General features: G+C 39.1%; 2 protein-coding genes across 5 annotated transcripts in view; one reads left to right on the top strand and one right to left on the bottom strand.

The window, feature by feature from the left end:
- LOC111655937 (RNA-binding motif, single-stranded-interacting protein 3) overlaps positions 1-6608 on the top strand; it is a 112996-nt gene extending 106388 nt beyond the window's left edge. Inside the window, exons 11-14 of one of the 3 annotated variants that reach the window (XM_023407505.2) lie at positions 1956-2072; positions 2429-2515; positions 3120-3244; positions 3962-4072. In XM_023407505.2, coding sequence (XP_023263273.1) covers positions 1956-2072; positions 2429-2515; positions 3120-3244; positions 3962-3965 — 333 coding nt within the window. In that variant the 3' untranslated portion in view covers positions 3966-4072. The other 2 variants (XM_023407504.2, XM_087174293.1) reach the window with 2 other exon arrangements.
- A 727-nt stretch (positions 6609-7335) lies between these two features.
- Positions 7336-18414, bottom strand: entpd3 (ectonucleoside triphosphate diphosphohydrolase 3). Of its 2 annotated transcripts, XM_023407480.2 has the most exons (10): positions 18276-18414; positions 15403-15540; positions 14832-14949; positions 14354-14513; positions 13184-13343; positions 12858-13085; positions 11967-12230; positions 11780-11890; positions 9445-9582; positions 7336-8627 (listed from the first exon to the last, which is right to left on the bottom strand). In XM_023407480.2, exons 2-10 carry the CDS (start codon positions 15535-15537, stop codon positions 8439-8441), a joined length of 1503 nt encoding a protein of 500 aa, XP_023263248.1. In that variant the 5' UTR covers positions 15538-15540; positions 18276-18414; the 3' UTR covers positions 7336-8438. The 2 variants fall into 2 exon arrangements, with proteins under 2 accessions (XP_023263248.1, XP_023263249.1); XM_023407481.2 differs by lacking the exons at positions 15403-15540; positions 18276-18414 and having other exon boundaries at positions 14354-14532; positions 14832-14947.
- Positions 18415-22529: the final 4115 nt, after the last annotated feature.

Raw genomic sequence — 22529 nt, forward strand, 5'->3', positions numbered from 1 at the left:
GGGGGGGGTAACTGTCTGTCCCGTGTGCTCATTTATTGCTCGTCTGATACATGAAAACACTAACATATATGCTTACGCTCTACCACACATCACACGCCCACTAATACATAGTGTTCACATACAGATACATGCAGAGATTGCAAGTTTAACACTTGTACAGCTATACATCAGAGCAGATAATTAGTCATTCTGGGTTTTGTTTTGCCTGGTGCATCTTTCTCTCCGCCTGGAAGCCTGCTGTGAGATTGGATGAAGGGAGAGAAAGAGTGAGGGGGGATGAGAAATCATTAAACTAGAGAACGTATTATATAGATGGATGAAAAGCTTGAGTATTAGCAAGATTCTAGCAGCTAAATCTACCTGCCTGTGCCAAAGCTTTGTGCGGGTCTGTGGGTAGATCTGCTGATGCATCTGTGTGTGGATGCTTCTGTGTTCATACACACACATATATATATATATATATATGTGTGTACAGTATGTGTGTGTGTGTGTGTGAGTGAGTGTGTGTGCTCTTGCAGAACAAGAGAACAAGTGCCACTCATTCACTTGTGATGTCGAGGACAGTGTTGACAGAGCATTTCTGATAGCCAGGCTGCTGTGTTCTTCAAACAGATCTCCCTATGAAGACAGCAGTCAGGAGGAAGAGCACTCACCACTGTTAACAGTTCTGACAATCCCTATCTGTGCTGTGTGTGTGCGTGTGTGTGTGTGCGTGTCTGCGTGTGTGTGTGTGTGTTTGTGTGTGAGTGAATGCCTCCCTATGAAGCTTGCAGACAAAAGGATCTTCAATCACAGATTCGCAACTGTGAACAGCTCTGACAGACTGTATGTGCCTTCGAGAGGAACGCTTCACATAGCTAAAACTTTCATTACTGTGTGTGTGTGTGTGTGTGTGTGTGTGTGTGTGTGTGTGTGTGTGTTTACTTATGTGTGTTTGTGTTGTTGGGAGCTTCCTTGTGAAACTGCCGTACAGCTGGGCTTGTGCCTAAAATACGTAAATTTAATACCTGTGTTCTTCTAACGTCCTGTCTCAACATGCAGCTACAAGTGCCGACTCCTCTCTGGAGCGATCCTGACACACATCCACTGATGCTGTTTGTGCTCATGGGAAGTGTAGTTAAACAGCTATCACAAATGAACAGCGCTTACCGCTGCAAAGACGTTGCCAGGCGCCTCGGCACCCAGTGTTGAGGAGTCTCCTATTAAATCTATACAGAGCTGTTGAGTCTGTGGCAGAGCTGTACTGGAAAAGTAGAGCTCGGTGCATCAAGGTGTTAGGCTGCATCAAAGCCCTTCACATTGAGGAGATTTACAGTAAAAGCCTTTCTGCTCCATTCAGAAGCATGTTCTGTCAAGCCTGCCAAAGCCGGTTGACTGGCTGCGTTTGCCACGTACAAAGTCAAACCATTTGCAGTCATCAAACTTAACAGGGTTGGAAGTCTAGGCTTTTCCTTCTGGCTGCATGTTTTAAAATGCTGTTTTTTTAGATGTATATAATAAAATCCAACCTCTTTTGCCATGGCAGTAAACACCTCAAGTGACATATTTTGCTGTGATAATTCCTGCTAGTTTGAGTGGTACTTTCCCCTGAGTTAAAGGAATAGTTCTACATTTTTGGAAGTACACATATTTGCTTTCTTGCTGAATGTTTGATGGGAAGGTCGATATGAATATGAAAATACAGCCATGAGACAGTTAGCTTAGCTTAGTACACAGACTGGAATCGGGGAAACGGCAAGCCTGGCCCTGTCCTATGTTAAAAGAAATCTGCCTACAATCTCCTCTAAAGCTCACTGATTAACACATTATATGTCGTTTGTATTGCGACTTTGACGTGTGTTTCCTACGTGATATTCTGTTGAGTGGATAATAGTTTGTCCTCAGTAGTTGGTAAAACAGTGTCTGTAACCCAGTTGGTGATGTGTCCTTCCTTCCTTCTGTCCCTCCTGCCTCAGGGTGCTGTCATCACTCCAGCCGCGGCCATAGAGCCCAGTTTGTCTCTTCACCCCTCCAGTGTTATGGCTCCTCTCACCCAGCAGATGAACCACCTGTCTCTGGGCACTACAGGCACTGTGAGTCTCAGCTTTATCTCCTCCAACCCATCTTGCTCTGCATGTATGTGTATGTGTTTACATTTTTAGTTATAATATATTTATTATGATTAGTCAGTAGAGATTTCTGCAATCAGCTTTAATTGTAAAACTCATTGCCATTTAGATAAATGCCTTTTCCTGTTGAGAAGAATTATGCGATGACCTTGGGCTGAAGCCAAACTGTTTTTATCTAATGTATTGTGAAATGTTAAAAAAAGAAAACGCACATCTCAGTGGGAATTTCAGGCACTTCTTTTAATCAAGGATTCTGGAGGACATATTGTTTGTGCCTATATTATAATATTGTGTGTGTGTGTCCCTCTTTCTCCCTGCAGTACATGCCTGCTGCAGCAGCTGCTCCTATGCAAGGAACCTACATTCCCCAGTACACTGCAGTGCCTGCCTCTGCCATCACAGTGGAAGTAAGGACAAAAAGAAGAAGTTATTTATTGACTTTGTACTGGTTACTCAGTAGTCCAACTTTATGCAGCAGTCTGTACTGTGCAGGCCTGTATTTAAAAGTTTTATTGCAGGGGGTAGAAAGCATTTTTAGCCACATCTGCAGTATGCTGTTGTCTAGACAAAAAACAAATGTAAAATTGAATATTGAGTATCATATAACCCACATTATATACACTATACAGTATAATTCTCTCAGTTTATTGCTCTCAGTTTAAGTACGTGTTAATGAATGTAGCTTTACTTAGAATGAATATGGTGTCATTCAATGAAAACTAAAACTAAAAATTTGGTAGACCTTAGTGTCAGTCACTTATTTATTGTTGCTGAGGGAACTTCATGTTGAAAGCCTTGATAATAACAGATTGTGGTTGATCAGTCACTAATTTACACTTAATTCCCAAAGAATAACATTTGCCAAAATGAGCGTGAATTTTTTGCCTTCGTTAAACTGTCTGGATTCTCTCAGTGAACTTTTGTTCCAAACAAAGGTTGGAATTAAACCTTCTAACCGCATGACTTTGTTTCATATCTGACTTATTTCTGTAACTGTGCTTCTGGCGTCAGGGCGTGGTGACAGATCCATCTCCACAAACAGCCGCCCCATCCTCACAGGATGCCAGCGGGCAGCAGCCTTTGTCAGTGGAGAGTACAGGAGATCATGCCACAGCCTACTCTTACCAGCAGACTAAGTGAGTAGAAATCTATATTTTTTTTTTATTACTTTCTTAATGCATATCTGGTACAGAGATGTCATTGCTTTATCACGCCTGCATTGCACTGTAAAGTTGTATTCAAGTGTTTTATATTTACAATAACAGTACAAAAGAAGGCTGGATACCTGTGTGGGAATCTGAGAGTATACAGCAGGTTATGGGAGAACTTAATGATAACTTATATATGCTGCAATATTTCATACTTTTAATAAATTCATTCATAGAGACTTGTAATTTGGATTGTATGACATTTTGAGATAGCCAGGCTAACTGTTTCCACCTGTTCACAGTCTTTATGCTATGCTAAGCTAAGCTAACTAGCTGCTGGCTGTAGCTTCATGTTTACTGTGCAGACACAAGAATCGTATTGATTGATCTTCCGAAAATGTCACACTAGTCATTTAAAGATGTTTTGTTGAGCGTATCTGTATGGTAAACAGCCTGGATAGAGAGAGGGACATCTTGCAGTCATCAGTGTAGTACAACAGTGTTTGCTAAGACTGCTATTTACAAATGAAATCAATCATGTTGAATGTGTGTACATGCAGTATAATTAGCTAGAGAAGACAACAGTTTGCAGGCGTTGCACAGACAAAATGCTATGCCATTTGTTGTGTCAGCCTTTGCTTGTAAAACACAACGTCCCCATTTTTATCTCTGTCCTTGTGTTTGTCTTGTTTTTCTGCTTCCCAGATAACCTGCTGGTGTTCTCCTTTACACACAGTGAATGGACAAAGAATGTTATGCCCACTTTAGAAACAGTTACACTGTTACCCTTTTTTTCACTGACTTGTTTTTCTGTTTCCTTTAGATAACAAGATTGGTAGGAATCATTGCTGCATTGCCTTTAGAAGGACTGCACTGAGGGGCTGGAGACACAGAGAGAATTAAAATGAAACAGGGACAAAGAAAAAGAGGTGATATGGACAACACTGAGGGGAGAATGCTTCCACTGTGCACAGGCACCAAATAAAAGACAAAATGAAGAAAAAAATCAATTATATTTCTTACAAGGTCGAACTAAGAAAAAGACAGAAGAATAAAGAAATGATGGTTTGCTGAACCTGAGGACGATGAAATCAAACACAGTCTGCAACTTTGAGTTTATCATTTCTCACCGTGAGAATGGACTTTGCCTCCAAAGGAAAAAGAGAAGACATAGACTGAAATCTAAACTCAACCAACAAGCTGTACATAAAAAAAGAACATTTGAATGTGCAGGTAGATTTTCAGACTTTTTTATCAAAAAAAAAAAAGAAAATAAGAAAGGAAGCAAAGTCTAGAAAAAACAGGTTGTCTTCCTTTGATATTAAGCTACGTTATTTTCATTCTTTTTATTATTTGAGTAGTTTTCTAGAATATCAATGTTTTCGTAAATCTTTATTGCCTTAATTTTCTCAAACTTTGGGGAAAAGTTTCCATAGTGTTGAATTATTAGACAAAAAAGACTGAGTGATTGAATGATTTGAGAGGTTCTTGGAGTTTCCGAGAGCCTTGAAGATAAAATCTACGAAGCTATCTGTACAGGATAAAAAAAAAAAAAAAAAAAAGGTTGTATTTGTATGAAGATGATTTTAAATTATGTGGTGCAGTGCAGCTGGTGTTGGTTCATAGGAAAAAAAAAATCTTCTTTAATGCGACTTGTGGAAAAGGTGAATCCACCTCTCCCTGGAAAATGCAGTTTAGTTTAATCATGGGATAAAAGTTCTGTTTGTCCATTGCATTTGTATTTTCTTTTTTCTGTTTGTTTTGTTTTTTGGTCTTTTTACCTTTCAAAAATATGTTTTTGCTTTGCCTGCTTTGCTTGTCTCACTGCAAAAAGAAAAGTAAAAAAAAAAGGAACATTTCTGACTTTGAGAAAAAGCAGAGAAAAAAACGCAAGGATTTTTAAATGTGCAAAAAGCAATAGTTTTAGTAAAACTGTTGACAGTTTCTAGAGTCTTTCTTAACTGTTGAACAAACGCAGCCTCCAGGTGGCATATTTTATACCAAAGATGAAGAAACTAAGTAGTGAAGAGATCTTCCTTATGTTGCTGAATCTTTTTTCCTTGCTTTTCACGCTGTTGGTGTGAGCTGATTTTACCAGTGACCGAGCACATGCAGGAGGTGTTTAACAAAGTTGCCTCAACCAGAGGAGGGTTCTCTGAGATGTTCCCTATGTCATGTGATCAAATGTGGTGATGATCTGAAGTGGCGCCGTAACATCTGTTGAGAGACCATACGTCCTGTGGTATGGAGATACTGAAAGCAGAAGCTATATTATTGGGAATAAGTTGGTGTAGTATATTTTAAGTGGTAAAGAGGCTGAAAGGCATTAAATCCTGTGGAATACTTGTGTGTACTTTTTGAACTCGTGTACACACCAACAACACCGTCCTCAGGCTGCGTCGACCAATCTCACATCCTGAACGGCGACACTGGCTTCTGTAGCTCATTATGACGGCTTCCCGAAAAACACTCTAGAGTTAATGATTTTGAAACTCATAGTCTCAGTCCACGCACCAAACTGTTGTACACCGCTGTCTTGCCAAACACAAGCCATTGAAAATGTGAGCAGGGCGACGATCTCTGTAAGATGAAAGGGCATTTCTGTTGAACAAAATCATTTCAGATTATGTATATTCTCCTAGAAGGACAAGGAGATAGTTTTTATCTTTTTTGTGTTGCCTTTTTTTGTCTTATTTTTTTGAGAACTGATTATGATATGTGAGCTGCTAAACACTTTTCAGTATTGGGGATTGAGGCTAGCTTGTAATGGGTGGGTGTGGAAGAGGTGTGTCCCCAGAATTGACTATTTTATGCCGGGATAAAGACGATTATTTGCACTGACTAAGAGTGCATGAGTTGAGAACAAAAAGCAAAAAAAAAAAAGAAAACACTAAATGGACTTTAACTGGCTGACGCCGGCTCTGAGGTCACGTCCTCAAAGCCCCACCGACCTGACTCTCCACCAATGAAAGGAAGCTAATGGAAACAGAGGAACAGACATGAACAGAAAAAGGATGGTTCAACCAAAATCAAGCAGATACAAACCTCTAACCGAGAGTAACCTATTGAAAGATGAGAGAAAGAGAGAGAGAGAGAGTAGAGAAAGCGAGAACAAAAGTAATATTTATGAGATCCTTTTTGTACAGGTGTGTAAAAGAAGATGCAACAGAAATAACTTTGATGATGCTATTTTTTTATTTGCTTGGTCACATGCCTCCCATGTCTTTCAAATTGTGATTCTGAGAGTGTCTGTAGAACCAGTGGATATTGCTGTAGTTCCAAATGTCTCTTTTCTTTTTGTTTTCTTTTTAGACAAATCTTTCAATAAAAAAATGTTTCAAACAGTCAACAACTCATCTTGTATATTCTGCGAGTACAAGACAGCACCACTAGAGTGCACTGTTGTGTACAGTTTAAGTGAAAGGTTGACAAGCTGGTTGTGTTCGTGTGTGTTGTTTGTGTGCAGTTTTAACAAGTCACCCAGGATTTTACAGTTGGTCAGCTGACAGACATGAAACAGAGGCATTAAATTCAAACAGGCATAATTTTACTTTACTGTCTCTTCTGCTAATTCAATTAGAAGAGGGAGCCACCTGTGGTTTAAGTGTTTGGTATTAAATTAAATAACATGCTGAGCTCATTACATCTGTAAGGCAAGTTAGGATGCAACAGCCACAAAACATACTGTTAGTCATTAAGCTTATTATATACTGTATAGAGAGAGAATTATCAAAACAGACCCAGTACAGTCAGTTCATCATATGAGAATCATGCATATCCTCTCATCCACTCCGGTGTAGAGACAACAACCACACTGAAAATGCTCCACAAATAGAGGGAATGTATACAGAATGGCAAATGACTCGCGCGCACGCACACACACACACACACACACACACACTTATATTTTGTAATACTTGCCAATCACCCGCCAGTGAAATGTTTTGGACGAACTCACAGCTCAATCAGTCAAATTCATGGCTCCCTTTTAGTTACTGTAGCCTACACCTTTACCGTCTAGACACCAGGTTTCAGGGTGTCAAAAAAAAAATAAATAAATAAATAAATAAATAATCCAATTGTTTGGATTTGTCATCAAACTTTATTTCAGTAGACTAGTTTCTGTTGATTACATTTCGCATGAAAGGCTACATATTGACATATTTCATATTACATGAGGACTGCATATGGATTACACTGAAAACTGGATATGTGTGAATTATCAGTACAGACAGTACTTATCTGTAAGTAGAACAGGAAGAAACCCTTCCCAGATGTGCAACAACACCAAGTCAGAAAAAACAACACTTCGCACACACATTTTCTGTAACTGGTTGGCTGCTGTCCCAAATTCAGAAATTAAATTTGGAAACAGACTGTATACAACTTTCTGACTTAATGTAACATGTATTTAGTTTGCAAAATCATAAGAAAACAATGGCAAATTGTACATTCATTACATTACTTATTAGGGAGATTTTCGTTCATTCAATAAATGTGGAGTATTGCTGTGTAGTTATAGTTTCAGATACACAGTATAAAACATTACAATAAAGCCGCGGCAAAGTGCTACCTTTTTGTATGTTACATAAATGCATTCAGTGCAATTACATGTATAAAACAGGGGACAAAACATAGTAATTGAGTTAATACATCACGCCTTTTGCCTGAGGGGTCCAAGTGTGCATGTGAGCACACAATTGTGAATCTCATTTTAAGATTACACAGTTTTCAGATTACACAGCGTGCAACAAGAACAAGGACATGACCATGTCTGGATGCTCTTGCATCATCCAGGCAACCGCTGTGGCACCCTTTTTACCTGGAAAACGATCCTATGACTTAAATCTATGTGAGTTTCCCTGAGGTACAAAATGAACTGTGTTTTAAATCGTTTTTTGAGCTGTTTTTTTTTTTTTTTTTTACTTTCTCTGTAAAACCAGACTCACATCTGAACCTGGCTTAAAGACTCAAAGACCCTGAATGCATACACAGTGAGAGGTTTTCATGTAAAGGCTCTTCAGTTTTCAGAAGGTCTCTTAATTGAAATAGAAGGCAGTAAATGACTCAGGCTGAAAATAAAAAAACACAACTTCGTAACTATGGCACTCTCCAGTACCTTATGGGATCACACCATCCCCTTTCAGTGGCAGGTCATTCATTCCCTTTGTAACTTACACTCTCAGTAGCAGGTGCGAACGAGTATGATGAAAACTACGATGAAAGTCACAATGGTTAGTGCTGAAAATAGAAATATAAGGCCGGCAAAGGCACTGTTTGTCATGGGGGAGATCTGTTTCACTTCAGACGGGATCATGTTGGACATACTCAGCATGTAGCCCAAACTCCAACCTATGCTGGTTTTCTTTACCTGAGGAGAAGAGAAGAGACTTTCTGTTTATCTCACTAGGAAATTTACATCAGTCAGCTAATACATCACTTTGCATGTGTGGAGAAGTTGAGAATGTCACACAACCCTGTCAAAAAGTCTAACAGTTCCAGCTCCAGGGCAAAAATATGAGTAATAGCCCCCAAATAACAGCCCTGCAAAGAATCCAAGTGTGTCTGTTTAGTAAGTTCCTCTAAAAACGACAGCCGACGATCAGCCATGAAACTCCCAGACACCCTAAAGGCATTACATAGCACACACAGCACACTAACTCTCTTGTTGGTGGGACTGAAAATTGGGATCATTGCCAGCTGTTGAGGAACGTTCTTGTCGAAAGGGTAACTGCCGTGCAATTTGGAAACTGCAGCTGCAATGTGCGACTTTATGACTCATGAGTGAATGAGTGTCACAGACCAGGAATCCCCTTCTGCTGCTGAGGGAGTTCCATTGTGGAAGACGCTCCGCACCCTCAGGGTATCCCGGGGCAATACATTGTCTGGCTTTTACTCAAGCTTTTCAGCACAGATGATTGGTGTGTCATCCATCCATCTTTAATAGATGTCAGTGGGTGGCCTCATTCACACTTGTGTACATTAAAGGCTGTTAATTATTGTGTCTGTGCGTGAGTTGCTGGTGACAGCTCAACTGCAGCAACACACATCAAAGTCCTGTGATGGACATATTCTGATGGATGTTCTTTTATTTTCCTTCTTTAAATATGAGTATTATTTTGTTGCAAGAATATAGGAATGCAGAGATGTCTTGGTGAAAATTATGTTGTGCATTTTGTTCAACCAACCTCTTTTTCAAAGTTAATGTTTTTCCACGTCTCTTTGTCAAACTTGTATCCATCTCCCAGCAAAGAGAAGATGTAGTGAGCTGCATAACAGTAGGTCCTAAGGTATCTGTCAGAGATCCATGTCTTTTCTTGCTTCAGCTGAAAGAAGGAGAAACAAAGATCCGAGTTTAGCCTGTGATAAGGACAAACAATGATTCAAGTGAATGAAAATGAATGATATTGACAAAATATCAATGTTGTAAGACGAAGATGAAAGACCAAGACACAACAAAAACAATGTGTAAACAAGACTGATTTCAATTTACAACATCATCCATCTGGAAGGATTTTTCAAACAAAACAGTTGAAAGCAGTTAGAGGTTAGATACTTGTGTCTAAATGACACTGAAAAGAGCCACTGCAATATAGAAATATCCGCTCTTACACTACATGGCAGAAATACTCTCTTGTTTAAAATCATAAAATTGTATAATAACTAATAATATAGTAATGCATCCACTTTCTCGGGAACTTATGCTGCTGGATAAGTTATATGACATCATGCATTGAAACACTAAACAAGAAAATGCTGTCAGACAGCTTGCCACACCTAAGTCAGTGGTGTCAAAGCAGGTATGCTGCCTGAGGAAAAATATTCTGTTTTCCCCAATTACTATTTTGTACCTTTGTCTCTTTGTCAATTTTTTTTATTTCCTTGTTGCTGTCTTCCCCTCTGTTTTTTGTTCTTCGGGTCTTTCTTTCCCCTCTCATCCTTGTCACTCTTCTGTTCTACCTTTTCCCTTCTCTTTGATTTTCACTGTTATTTATTGCTGTAGTCGAACAAGACTGGTCAAAACCTAGTATGGCTGGACCATATCGTAGGGTATTTGCATTCTGCCTAGCCAGCCAGTTTCAGCCCTTTATCTTTTCACTGCTCTCCTCCTCCCTGTGCTCGCACATATACAATATTTTAATACATGTTGCATATTTTTCAGTTTCTGGTGTCAGACAACAGAACAAGTTTGAGTGAAATGCTGCCCATTAAGACTGCATGTTAACCAGCAGTCACTTCCAAGACATTTCCAAGCTGCTGCTCTGCAATGCTAAAATCCTGATTTTATAACTGCAACGTCGACAAAGACTGTGCTGTGATTTTGGCTATATTTACATGTAAAATGATCTTTCAGAGAGAAAGAAGCTCATTCACATCAACTGTGCAGTGTGGCTGTGAAAGGAAAGGGAAATACTGACGACTCTCTTCTACAGAAATTAGCAAAGCTTTGTCTAAAAAGTCATTAGATTTGTTGCTGGGTGCTTCTTTGAAAAAAAAAAGTTGCTAAAGCGGACTGAAAACTTGGTTTATGTAGCGACAAATATGTTGCTTGTTCGCAGCAAATCATTCTGAAAGAACATCGACCAATGACAAATTCTCGGCTGGCCGACCAACCGGCGATGTAACCTTATTACCCAGTCGAGCAGCATTTGGCTGACCAGTGGTCTGACTTCATCAGTCAGTCAGTCATGGACATTCGTGTTTATGGGGCTGGCCCCGGTGATGCGGTCCAACCAAAAATACAATGATCAGCAGTTAAAATGCTATAATCAACATTTAAAGTGCTGTGTTATGAAACTGTGTGACAGATAGGATAACTGTGGGCAAGAGCGTGCCACATTTGTTTTCTCTTCATCTTCATAAAAACCAAGTATGAGGAAAGAGGAAGTGGCTCGGAGCGACCTGATAGCATGTTGGCACAAAAGTACTCAGTTCTACTCCCTTTGTTGCATGTCATTCCCCTACTCGCTCTCCCTGCATTTCCCATCTTTCATCTGTCACTGTCCAATAAAGGCATGAAAAAAACCCCAGAACAAAACAAAAAGAGGAAGTGGCTCTCAGCCTGTCACAGTTTCGTACCCACTTGCAAGCATGACAGTGAAACTCAGAAAGATATGTTCTGGTTTGAGTCTTTACTTAAAAAGAATTTCCACCAAAATTTTGGCGTCACCATTAGGATCCGACAGGAACCGATAGTAGAGTCAGTGCTGACGGAGAAAGCTGTGCACAGTCAGAGACAAGGGTTTCCGTTGAGCCCGAACCTCCTCTACTGAGAAGGTGGGAGAGAATACAGACAAGAGAACGCCTCCAAACAAAAGTGTCTGTCTGTTAAGAAAAGGTTCGTAAAAGGGTGGTAGTAAAAGGAGTTCTGCATAGCTGACAAGCTACTAGGGCAGGGCAGGAAATGATAGAAGGGAAAGAAGCAGATCACGCAAGCCCAGGTTCAGATGCTCCGGATATGGGAGCTTCCTTCCAGCATTCATTTCTTATTACTATTGTTGTATACCAGTTTGAAGAACTTACCACTGTCCAATGTGTGTGGCAGAATTTGATCACTGAGGAGTTGAATTGATCAAGATCCGATGAACCATTAATCCCCAGAGCCCTAGCAGTGTAGAAGAATCCAGCATATGCCTGGGAGGAACAGCAGACACACAGAGTAAGTTGTTTTGATTTCACTTTCACGTGTTATATTTGGATTGTTTGTTACCATAAACTCTCCAGTGACTGGTGGCTGCTCGACCCCGTCGAAAGAACAGTGGGATGAAGAACAGTTCTTGAAATCAAATATGGACTTCACTATGCTCCCACACTTGTCTGAGTCAGGGGCTCCCACCATGAAGATTTCTTGAGTTGGGTTGTAGTTTTTTGGTTTCTTTGTGCACTCTGTGTCATAAATAAATGAGGCGTTATATGTGACGTTGTATCCTTCAGCGTAGCAGGGGTTCATAATGTAGGTTGGGTTAGATGATTCCTGAAATGTGGAGAGGAGGAAGAAAATATCAAAAGAAGGAGTGGAAGAAGAGGAAATTAAAACTACAAGAAAGAGGTGGACAGGAAGAGATAAGAGGAGATACACATTTACAGACACATCATCTATACAGTGTGTTTAGTATCACATACAGGTCCTGATGTAATTATAAACTTTAAAGTTAACATTTGATACCAGGACACTGTTGCAAATTTATTACATATTCTCACAGCATGGCATATTTCTCCTTCTACAAATACTATTAGCCTCAAGAATGAAGCTATAAGCAATCAGAAATAATGCATTTCTCGCAGACTAACTTGACGACATTAACAGTTCGATCAATATTCTTAATGACATAATGCATCTTTGACTGGTCTCCCTCCTCCCTGTTAGCAGCTCAGGGAACAGCACTGTTCATAAATCAATTCTTTACTGGGCCTTAATGGAGTTTGACTTACACATGCAAGCAAAACAAAGCACACATCCCCTCTGCCACACGCATTAAAACATAAACGTAAAAACATATATGAAACAGGAAAGAAACACGACCCTTTTAAAGGTTTGACCTTTAATCAATTTCTTCTACACACACAGACACACACACACACACACACACCCACTGTGTACCTGAACAATTTTGTCTAAAATCCTCTTCTCAGCCTCATTTTTGCCATAGCAGAGGAAACTGTGTGTGTAGACATTGTATGGGTAACCGTATAGTTTGATATGCATGTAGTTTGGTCCTCTGAGATCATCATCGACTACGAAGGCAATCTGGGTCGATGCTCCACCAAGGTCCATGGATCCTACTGTCTTTCCCCCTTCTGGCCGTGTATAGGTGTTCCAAAGGTTTTTCTGCAAGTATAATGGTAAAGGTCATGATGAAACAGTATATGACGAACACGTGTGCTTGTGTAGCAGATGGATCAGATAGATCAATGTCATTGTCTTACCTCGAAGAAGTTTCCCATGAGGTAGTTGACAGTGATCCACCCATATAGGCCTTCTTCTTGACCAGTGATGATGGAGGCATTTTGGAAGGCAAAGGGCAAAGAAATCAGGTATTCTCTGAGACTAGCCAGGATTTCGTTGGACCTCTGTTCATCCCTCTCACTTAGGGCAAAAAAGAAACAGAATAACATTCAAAAATGGAAACAGTATCATTAAGGGACAAGTCTGACATTTGGAAAAACACACATTTCTTGTCAAGTGCTAGATGAGGAGATACCAATTTCATGTATTTTCACTAAATGTTAAGATGAAGCCAGACAGTTAGCATGTAGTCTGAAAACAAGGAGAAGGAGCCAGCCTAGCTCTGTCCAAAGGTAAATCTTAGCCTATCAGTAACTTTAAGTAGTAATTAACACAATATATCATTGTTTGTTTAATACATTCAAAACCAGGGTATTGTCACTGTGAGGTTATCTTTGAGAAATCATTATATCTTTGGACAGAGCCAGACTAGTTGTCCCCGACTCCCAGTCTTTAGTCTAAGCTAAGCTAATCGTCTCTGGCTTGTCTTCATATTTACCATACACTTACTGGAGTAATATCAATCTTCTCATCTAACCCGAGGCAAAAAAGAGAATAAGCACATTTCCCAAAATGTCTATAACAACAACCTCAGTTGTAACATCCTGAGAATTGAAACAATGGATTTACTCAAATCTAAAATGTGGAGCATTTTGACTGGATATTTTTAGACTGATTTCTATTAAACTGAAGCAAGCAAAACAAAAACCAAACAAACCTACTGAATGTTTCCCTGTGCTCAACCTTTTATCTATTCAGTGCGGGCAAGTCAGTACAAGTAGTGACCACAGCACTGTGGAGCAGAGTGAAGGATAAAATCAGCCCTTGGACAATTGGCATGGATTTTATGACCTTTATAGCTCAGTAATCATCTCACGCACATGTACACTGCTGTGAGAAGAACTTCCCAGCATCGCTGTTACACTATCTTTGCCCCACCATGCAGTGTGAGCATATTTTTACTGCTCAGTAGGCTTCGGGAAAAACCAATGCGAGATTAAATTGCTCTGATCCTTCCTGCCATTCTCCAATAGCCTCAGTATCAGTGAGGGAATATCCTAAAGCTATCAATTATTTTGTCACTTTCTTACCGTAGCAGTCTCATTCCAGCTGTAGCTCCTAGAAAGAGGGGTGTGGTTTTGTGTTTTGCAGCAGGAACGGCTTTCCTGACTTCATCCATGCAATCACTGAATGCTTTCCATGACTTAGCATCTTTCTCTGGGTCAACTTTCATCTCTGAGATTCCATCACCTGTGGGCACAAGGCCAAGCTAAAATCCTATTCATAAGTAAAGGCCATGAAAACAAAAGTAAAAACCCTGGGCAAATGCATTTCTAACATTTTTAACTTAAATGCTGATGGACTTACGTCTCATTTCAAATGATCATAAGCTCCCGGCTTTCATTTTTCTCTTTATTGCTTCCTGTACTCAAATTTATTCCTATACTTTCATTTTAATAATCTTTTCACTCTTTTTTTTTTAACTCAGTAATAGAAAGATTACTGGTGTACATGTTTTACGTGCAAAAGCCACAATGTGCACTTCTCGTTGTAGAGACAATGACTCACCAGAAACTCTACAGTTCTTTATCTCAGTCACTACTCCTGTTTCATTCTCCTTCTCCCCGGGCCACGCGTACAGGTACACATTGGAGCGAGATGAACCCGAGTCTATCACTATGCCGTACTGAGGAGGAGAAGACAGAAAAAAGTAACGTCACAAGGTCACATTTCTCATTTTTCTGATGTTGTTAATCTGACAAAGAGCCGAGACGATAAAGACTGCATTAAACTACAGAGCGGTTGCTGTTACACCCACCCGCCCACCACCACCCCTCAAGCACCCCTTTAAAAAAAGCCCCACATTCTCCCTCAAGACCACCATCTGTCACTAAGCTAACACGTGGAAACTTCTGTCCTTGACCCTGACATCTGGATAATATCTGGTAACAGAGTCATATTTACAACTAAGTGGGTGTTGGCTAAAGTATGTGCTTGTATACCAGCCTATGTCACACTCTCTGTATATGGATGTGTGTAACTTTTGTTAAAGTGAAGAAAATCTGCAGTCAAAGGGTACGTTTCTATAAGAATATGTGTGCATCTGTGGACATTTGTGTACATGCATGTGTGTGCTCACCTCTAACGTGTACTCTTTAAAACTCCAGGTGTCTTGGATGACGGCAACAGCAATAAGGGCGGCAATACTGGTCAACAGCAGGAGCACCACTCCTGCTATGCAACACTTGTAGCTCACTTGCCGCTTCGATGCCATTTCCTGTTGGCAAGAAATGAAAAAAAAAAGGAGCATGGTTCTCACTAAAGCCATCTCAGCTCTAAGAGTGATGATGTGGAAGTGAAAGTGATGATGAGAAATAGTAGTACATGAAAAAGACAAACAGCTCTCTCAACAATATTGGTTGAGTTATTTACATGAACTTAAACTGCAGGTGCAGCATGGATGATAGCCATACCGGATGAATTATGTATCCCTCTAATATAAGACACAACAATGATTGACAGAACTATCTCACTGGCATTGAGATATATAACACCGGACATAAAATTGCAGCTAGATTTCAATATTGTTCAAACCCTAGTGGACAGGCAAACCTGCAACTGAAGTTTTTCACGTGTTGTGTGTTTAACTCTTTCTAATGGCTGTGAAGAAGCAGCCATAAATTCAGTACTTACATTAAAATCTAGAACAAACAAACTTTAAGCTTCAGGCCAAGGACAAATAATCACAGCAGAGAAAGATTCCTTCAGTCAAACTTTGATCATATTCATGCTAGAAACTGCTCTGTTTGAGTTTCAAGTTTATATTCAACGGCAGTAAACAGTGCGTCATGCCAGATCCACCATGTGTGCCTTGATGAAGAAAATGTACACATATATGGGTTGAAAAAAAACAAGATTTCTCTTATGTAAGACTGTTGTTCCCTCTGGCCTCTCACATGCTTTTCTCATGTGTTCATACAGACTGGCTGCAATTACAGGTCACAACACAATCTGTAACACGAAATGCATCTCTTTATTATTGCACACAAACTCACTACTCACTGCTACTCACTTTTTTTTTCATTTATTATTTTTTCCTTGCATGCTATTTATGCCATCTTCAACTGTGCAAGTTGGTATGTGTACTATGTGAAGATTATCTATATTTAAAGTTACAACTAAGCTTAGCAGTGTCATGTTATATAATAGTAAGGACTGAATACATTCTAGTAAAAATAGTAAGGTGGAAGTTGCATAATTTTCTTTACTGAGTCATGGAAAAATAAATGAGTATTAAAAATAAAACAGCAATGAATATTATTCAACCATCCTTTACCTAAACCTCTTGCTACATCATGCTGTTTTTTTTAGGAATTGGTCATCATGGTTGCGACATTGAAATTACAACCTTGTCTCTGTCTAGAGCTATTAGATATTGCTGTGTCAGCCTTGTTGTGGATGTGATTATCACACTATCAAAGAATTGTTAAAGTAAGGAGCAACACAATCATCTATCTCTCTCTACAGCTCATGTTTTCAGCATTTCTCAAAATTTCGTTACAAGCCGTAATATCCCAAAATAAATATTTGACTTCTGCATTATCAGCATACTGTGAAAACACCTCATTGACAATGTTTGTTATTGTTTTAAATTACAGCATTTAAAGTTTCCACAGCAACATCAGTGAGAAACAAGCGCGTTGAAGCGGTTAGACAAGGTATGATTAGAACCAGGTGACACAACAAGTATGTCTAATGTCTGGGGCAGATGCTGCTTTCCTTCTGCTGAACACTTCACTTTCATGCATGTGACATAGTTGACATTCTAGGTTTTTCAGTTTGGGCAGTTTTTTCTTTATAGCCATACTCTTTGATTATAACCTCTCTAACAGCCCACAGTAACATGCGCTCATTGATCTCTGGCTTTGCAGGGCGGTGGACAGGTTGGTGGTTAGTCATATACCTTAACATCAGTGTTGTCCTGCTGGCTCCAGGATAAAGGTGCGATGTCAGTGACTTTCTGCAGCTCCCCATGATTAGAAACCAATTACTTCAAGAAATTAATCTCAGGTATTGAAATTCAGTTTGTGGACAATGTGTGCATTACTACAACTAAATCGTCAGTTTCTCCCATTAATGTAACTTGTGGTTTTACGCCTTTCTCATGTTTTATCAGTGATTTCTCTCAATTATGTTTTACACTTCAATAAACTTTATTGTACTAATTTACAATACATAACAAATTGGTAAAATGTGGAGACATTCAGAGTAAAGGGAAGTGAACTAAGTAATAAAAATGAGTGGTGCTCTTCAGAAAAACAATCTTATGGTTTCAGTATATTTTAAAAGAGTCACGGGATATTTGTATGAATACCTTTGGCTTTACAAAAGAAAAACTTTAGCAAAGCAACAAAATTTCTACTTGATGATGATAGTGTTAATGTTGACATATTTTTGCCACTGAATTAAAATACCTGACTTCTTCAGGATAATGAGATTCTATCCTGTGTTATTCATTTACCGTACTGTACTGTTATAGATAACATACATCTGGATTTACTGGTCTAAAATCACCACCTCTCTGCAGAACAACCCCCTCTTACTCCACATTCATGTGAAAGGTAAAGAAAATACCCAGTGTTTCAATGAAGTTAGGGATCAACCAGAAGATTTTGGAAAGGTTTGCATTCAAGATTCATCACTGACAACACCCACTGTGAAAGACAGCCTTGTGGGAATCAAAAAACTCATACATAATGACACATGTTGTTGTTTCTGCTTGTAGGGACTGGTCCTTATGAGTTTGGGAAATGAAGTAAAAACAGTTGAACAATAACACACCCGCACAGATCAGATTAGAACATGCAAGGTTACATAATTAAGCAGGCTTACCTGTATGAATTAACCCCTTGTGCATGAGGGCATTTTTATTTATAGCAGATACCTGTTTTGTTAACAGGTAAATAAATGCACATGGAGAAAGAAGAAAGAGGAGATCTGTTTGTTTCTTACCGTAAAGAGCTGGTTTGTAGGTCCTAGTTGGGAGTGGGAGTGAGATGACTCTGAAGAAGGGATGAAGAAACACAGCAGGAAGCAGGGGAGCAGCAAAGCAACTGAGAGAGAGAGCGCACAAAGGAGTGTGTGGTGAGTGTGAGATATCTAAAGAGTGATTGGTCCACAGGAACAGGAGTGGTGTACCCCAACAAAACAGAGAATGAGAGAAGGAGGAGACATGGGAGGAGCAAAGTACACAAACTCCAGTTTTCACCACTCCCACCACACCAGTGCAACTGAGCAGCCAGGTCCAGGAAATGCAGCTGGTGTGTGATGCAGGGCTGTTCCCTGTTCACTGTCTGTGTTTAATGATTAAGCACAGATAAAAGTATTTGTGATTATAAAATAATGTGAGAAGAGAGGTGGGGTGTGGTGGTAAGGTTAATTGACGTAATCAATAAGTATAAAGTGCAGTGTGGCTGAGTATCTGCTGCACGGGTTATCACAAAGTCAGCTCTTATAAGACAGGCCTGAGTTGTAGGACGATGATCAATGAAAGTACTGTACGAGAAATCAAGGAGTGTTTTGATATTTGCAAAAAAGAAAAAACGGAAAAAAGAAAAGGTCCCACAGTGAAACTATGAGTCATTTATCGGTCAAACAAAGTTGTGCAAATGTACATTTGTTTTGTTTTCAGAGACAGACATCTAAGAGCGGAAGCTACACTTTTAATTGTCTCCACGTGTGTACGTTCTGAATGTGTGAGTGTTGTTGTATGTACACATGTCGATTAGGCAGCACTTTCTAGAAAAGTGAGAACTGCATAATATGTCATTAGAGGAAATCATCAGAGGACATCAGCCTCCAAAGTCCAGATCAGTTGCCAGAATAATTTTAACCAGTTCAGACCAAAAAAATCCTGAACAATTCTATACCAAAACTCCCATTCCTTAATTTGTTTGTTTTGTTAAATTAATCTATTATTAGCAGTCACTCAGCCACACATAACAACAACACTAATTCACCAACCTCTTTTACACTTGGGCACAATTATTTCCAGTGCAGGAAATAGCAATGCTCATAAACGGTTGCAAAAAGCTTAGAAGAGGAAGTCATGTATTTAGCAAAAACCATATTGCTCTGCTCTGCAAGCACTCTGCAAATTATACATGTAAGTCAAGTGACTAGTCACAGGGGTTGCTCTTCAGCCTCTGACCACAGTTGTATAATGTCTTCTGTGGCTCTGTGTTACAAAACTTGTTATTTTAAGTTTGAAAAATATTTGCATTTACCAGTTATGGAGGACTTAACAAAAAGTTTAATGGGAAGGGTCTAGCATTTTTGGAGCTTGACCTTTACAAGGGACTGAATGTCAGCTTATGTTGACGTCTGTTGTTTCAATTTTCACCTTTTTTTTCTCTTTTACGTCAACTTTACATTTACAACCTTACGTAGGAGCAACACTAAATTGCTGGATTGTACCTTTAACACCTCAATCAGGCTGTAGAGGAGTTCAGTATAAACATTTAGCATTTATGTTGAATATGAATAAAGCTTAAAAAATGATTAGTTTACAGTTTTCAGATATGTTTAAAATGATAGTTTGATTTGAAAAATCATTACATCTGGACATAATTTTCAGGTGAAACCTGTACCTTGTTGCAGGGTCAGGACAGGAAAAGAGCCCAGCTCAACAGGGCTCTAAATGAAATAGTCAAACTAAGCCTTGGGCTAACTGCAGTCCCACTTAGCCTGAGCTGTAACTTCCGGCTTAAGACCTCGCTGAGCTAAGCTAACAAGGAATGTGAACAACACTCCTGGGTGTGAGGATCTTGCAGATGGTCTCACTTTGTCTCCACTCTGCACTTCTGATTTGATATATTCATCTTTTTGTCATTGTTTTTAGGTAATACATTCTAGTACAGTAATAACTACACAATGTTTACAGTACAACATATATGCTCTTTTCTCTTCTCTTCTCTTCTCTTCTCTTCTCTTCTCTTCTCTTCTCTTCTCTTCTCTTCTCTTCTCTTCTCTTCTCTCAACTGTGGCTTTCTTAACATTTCAGTGTGGTTTTAGTGTTCTAGTGCCTGGACCATGTACAAAGAAGACACTGATAGGACCAGTTCAAGTCAATTACATGTCTGACTCAGTGGGCAGTAAATGAAGATAAAGTATTTTTAGCTGCCTAACATGACACCTGAAACCCACTGGTCTCAATGAAACAGAAAGATGGGGCGCTAAAATTTGATTTGCACTGAAAGAGGAAATAGAAGAAAGGCAGGGAGCTCCTATTTAACATTATGTTTCAAGCCTCCTGGATACAGATTACATACCTACAGCTGTCTTGCTTAGGACTTCTACTAACCTGTTTGATGCTGAGGTGAGGCCATTCCAGTGTTGCTGTCTGAACTGCTGATTTATGAGTTATACTGCTGTTAACATCCTGCAGCATTAATGTAGGACAGATGTTGAAGCTCACCAATCTATAATACTGTGCATATCCTTGAAATCTAATATCCTTCACATCTGTTTTTGCTGGGTAGTAGAATCTTCTTCCTCGCATTTTGCTGGCGCATTGTTATATTTCTTAGCACTTTACCGCATCCACTTGTTTAATGGAAAAGCAGTAAGTATTGTGTCTCCTGTATTGTCATGCATTCTAATGCATATGCACTTCTGTAGATACAAACAACATAAAGGACCCCCTCTAAAAAACACTTTTCCATAGTGGCACATTGCTGCAACTAAGTATGATCATTTGAAACAGTAAATACTTTTCAAAAGAAACATGTCATCATAATAAGGAAACATTTTTTTTTTTGGACATGTTCACACGAAGCATTTACTGTCAACATATTTTATTTGTTTTCCCTAGCTTACCTGCCCATGGCAACTAAAGCAGCATGTTGAAACTTGAGAAAATAGCTTGTTTTTTTTCACTTTCACACAGGAAAATGAATAATAATGAATTATAAATAATAATTAATAATACTTTTTAAACTTTCTTGACAAAACTGATCTAAATCACGATCTATTGGAGGACACTGTACTCTGTTTGCTTAAACACTGTCCAAGTTCCTTTATTGTTATTTATGCTTTACAATGCAACTCCAGAATCAAAGAAAATGAGAATCATTTTTAAAGCCATGTACTTTGCAGCTATGCTTCCTGATGTTTTACCTTATCCGTGCTGTGAAAAAGTAACAGTGATAATGTATTGTAATCTTGTTGTTGTGAAAATAATAATAATTCATCCTAATGTAAAATATTATTGATGCTTTATCATTCTGCACACAGCCAGGCCTATTGCTGCAGCTTGTCCTTATGGCCTCCCATAAATAAAATCTTGGCTGTAAAGCTGTAAGTTCAGTATAAGCATTTCCATATTATATTTCATTGGTGCAGTTAAGCTGAGACCCAAATCAATTGTAGCTGCTCAGTTTTTTTGTCACCAGCAAATGTACTGCCAGATAACCAATAATTTGAAGTTCCTTCATATGATTACATTTAACAAAAAATATATTATATTTTTTCTCACTATAAGTTACAGTTGGAAAAACCACCTACAGTTCTTCTGACTTACCACGATTCTTGTTATAGACTGAACTGTGGTGTTGTATATCCTTTTTCTTCGAGTGGCACTTCCATCAGCCTCACAGCATAAGCAACTATAGCTTACATTAAGACCGTTGATGGTTTGCTAAGATTTGGAAAGCTGCCCAGAGAGGTTGTCACTAATTGTATGTGTGTCTGATGTGGTGCTTTCAAACGTACTAAATATGCCGCCAGGAAATGTTGTGGCCATTGTGGAAGAACAGAGGCACTTCAAAATCCGCAGGGAGACCCAGGGCCTAACTATTTAAATATCTCAGTTTGAGCAGTGGGTGATAATGGGGTTTGCTTTGTTTCCTCCCATCTCTGTCTCTTTCAGTTGATTTCTTTTTTTTCTTGTTTGCTCTCCTACTTTCTTTCCGATTCATACTTTAACATTTTCTAAGGCCTTTCACCCCACAATTCTTGCCTTACTCACACACTCTCCTTCTCAACTATGATATACAATTTGTTTGATGTATTCCGTAATCAGAATATGAAAACTGATCCTATACTGCGGCCCAACTATTTGAATGTATTAACTGTAATTCATTATCGTGAAACTACTAACAAAGTAACAATTTTATCTGAATATATACACTGATAACAAAAAAGCCCTCAGCTCACAGCTTTTAAGTAGCCTATAAGCATGTCTGTATCTTATCTGACCAATGCCAG

Source organism: Seriola lalandi, unplaced genomic scaffold, assembly GCF_002814215.2.
Source record: "Seriola lalandi dorsalis isolate HSWRI2012SDOR001 ecotype SW California unplaced genomic scaffold, Sedor1 jcf7180002054336, whole genome shotgun sequence".
NCBI classification, from domain to species: Eukaryota; Metazoa; Chordata; class Actinopteri; order Carangiformes; family Carangidae; genus Seriola; species Seriola lalandi.

Bases quoted from the DNA above. Each gene is read 5' to 3' on its own strand.
- entpd3 (XM_023407480.2), bottom strand. From the start codon at position 15,537: ATGGCATCGAAGCGGCAAGTGAGCTACAAGTGTTGCATAGCAGGAGTG. The intron at 13,344-14,353 runs GTAAGAAAGTGA...TTTTGCCCTAAG, and splicing joins GCTGGAATGAGACTGCTACG to TGAGAGGGATGAACAGAGGT. The intron at 8,628-9,444 runs GTTGGTTGAACA...TCTTCTCCTCAG, and splicing joins ACATTAACTTTGAAAAAGAG to GTAAAGAAAACCAGCATAGG.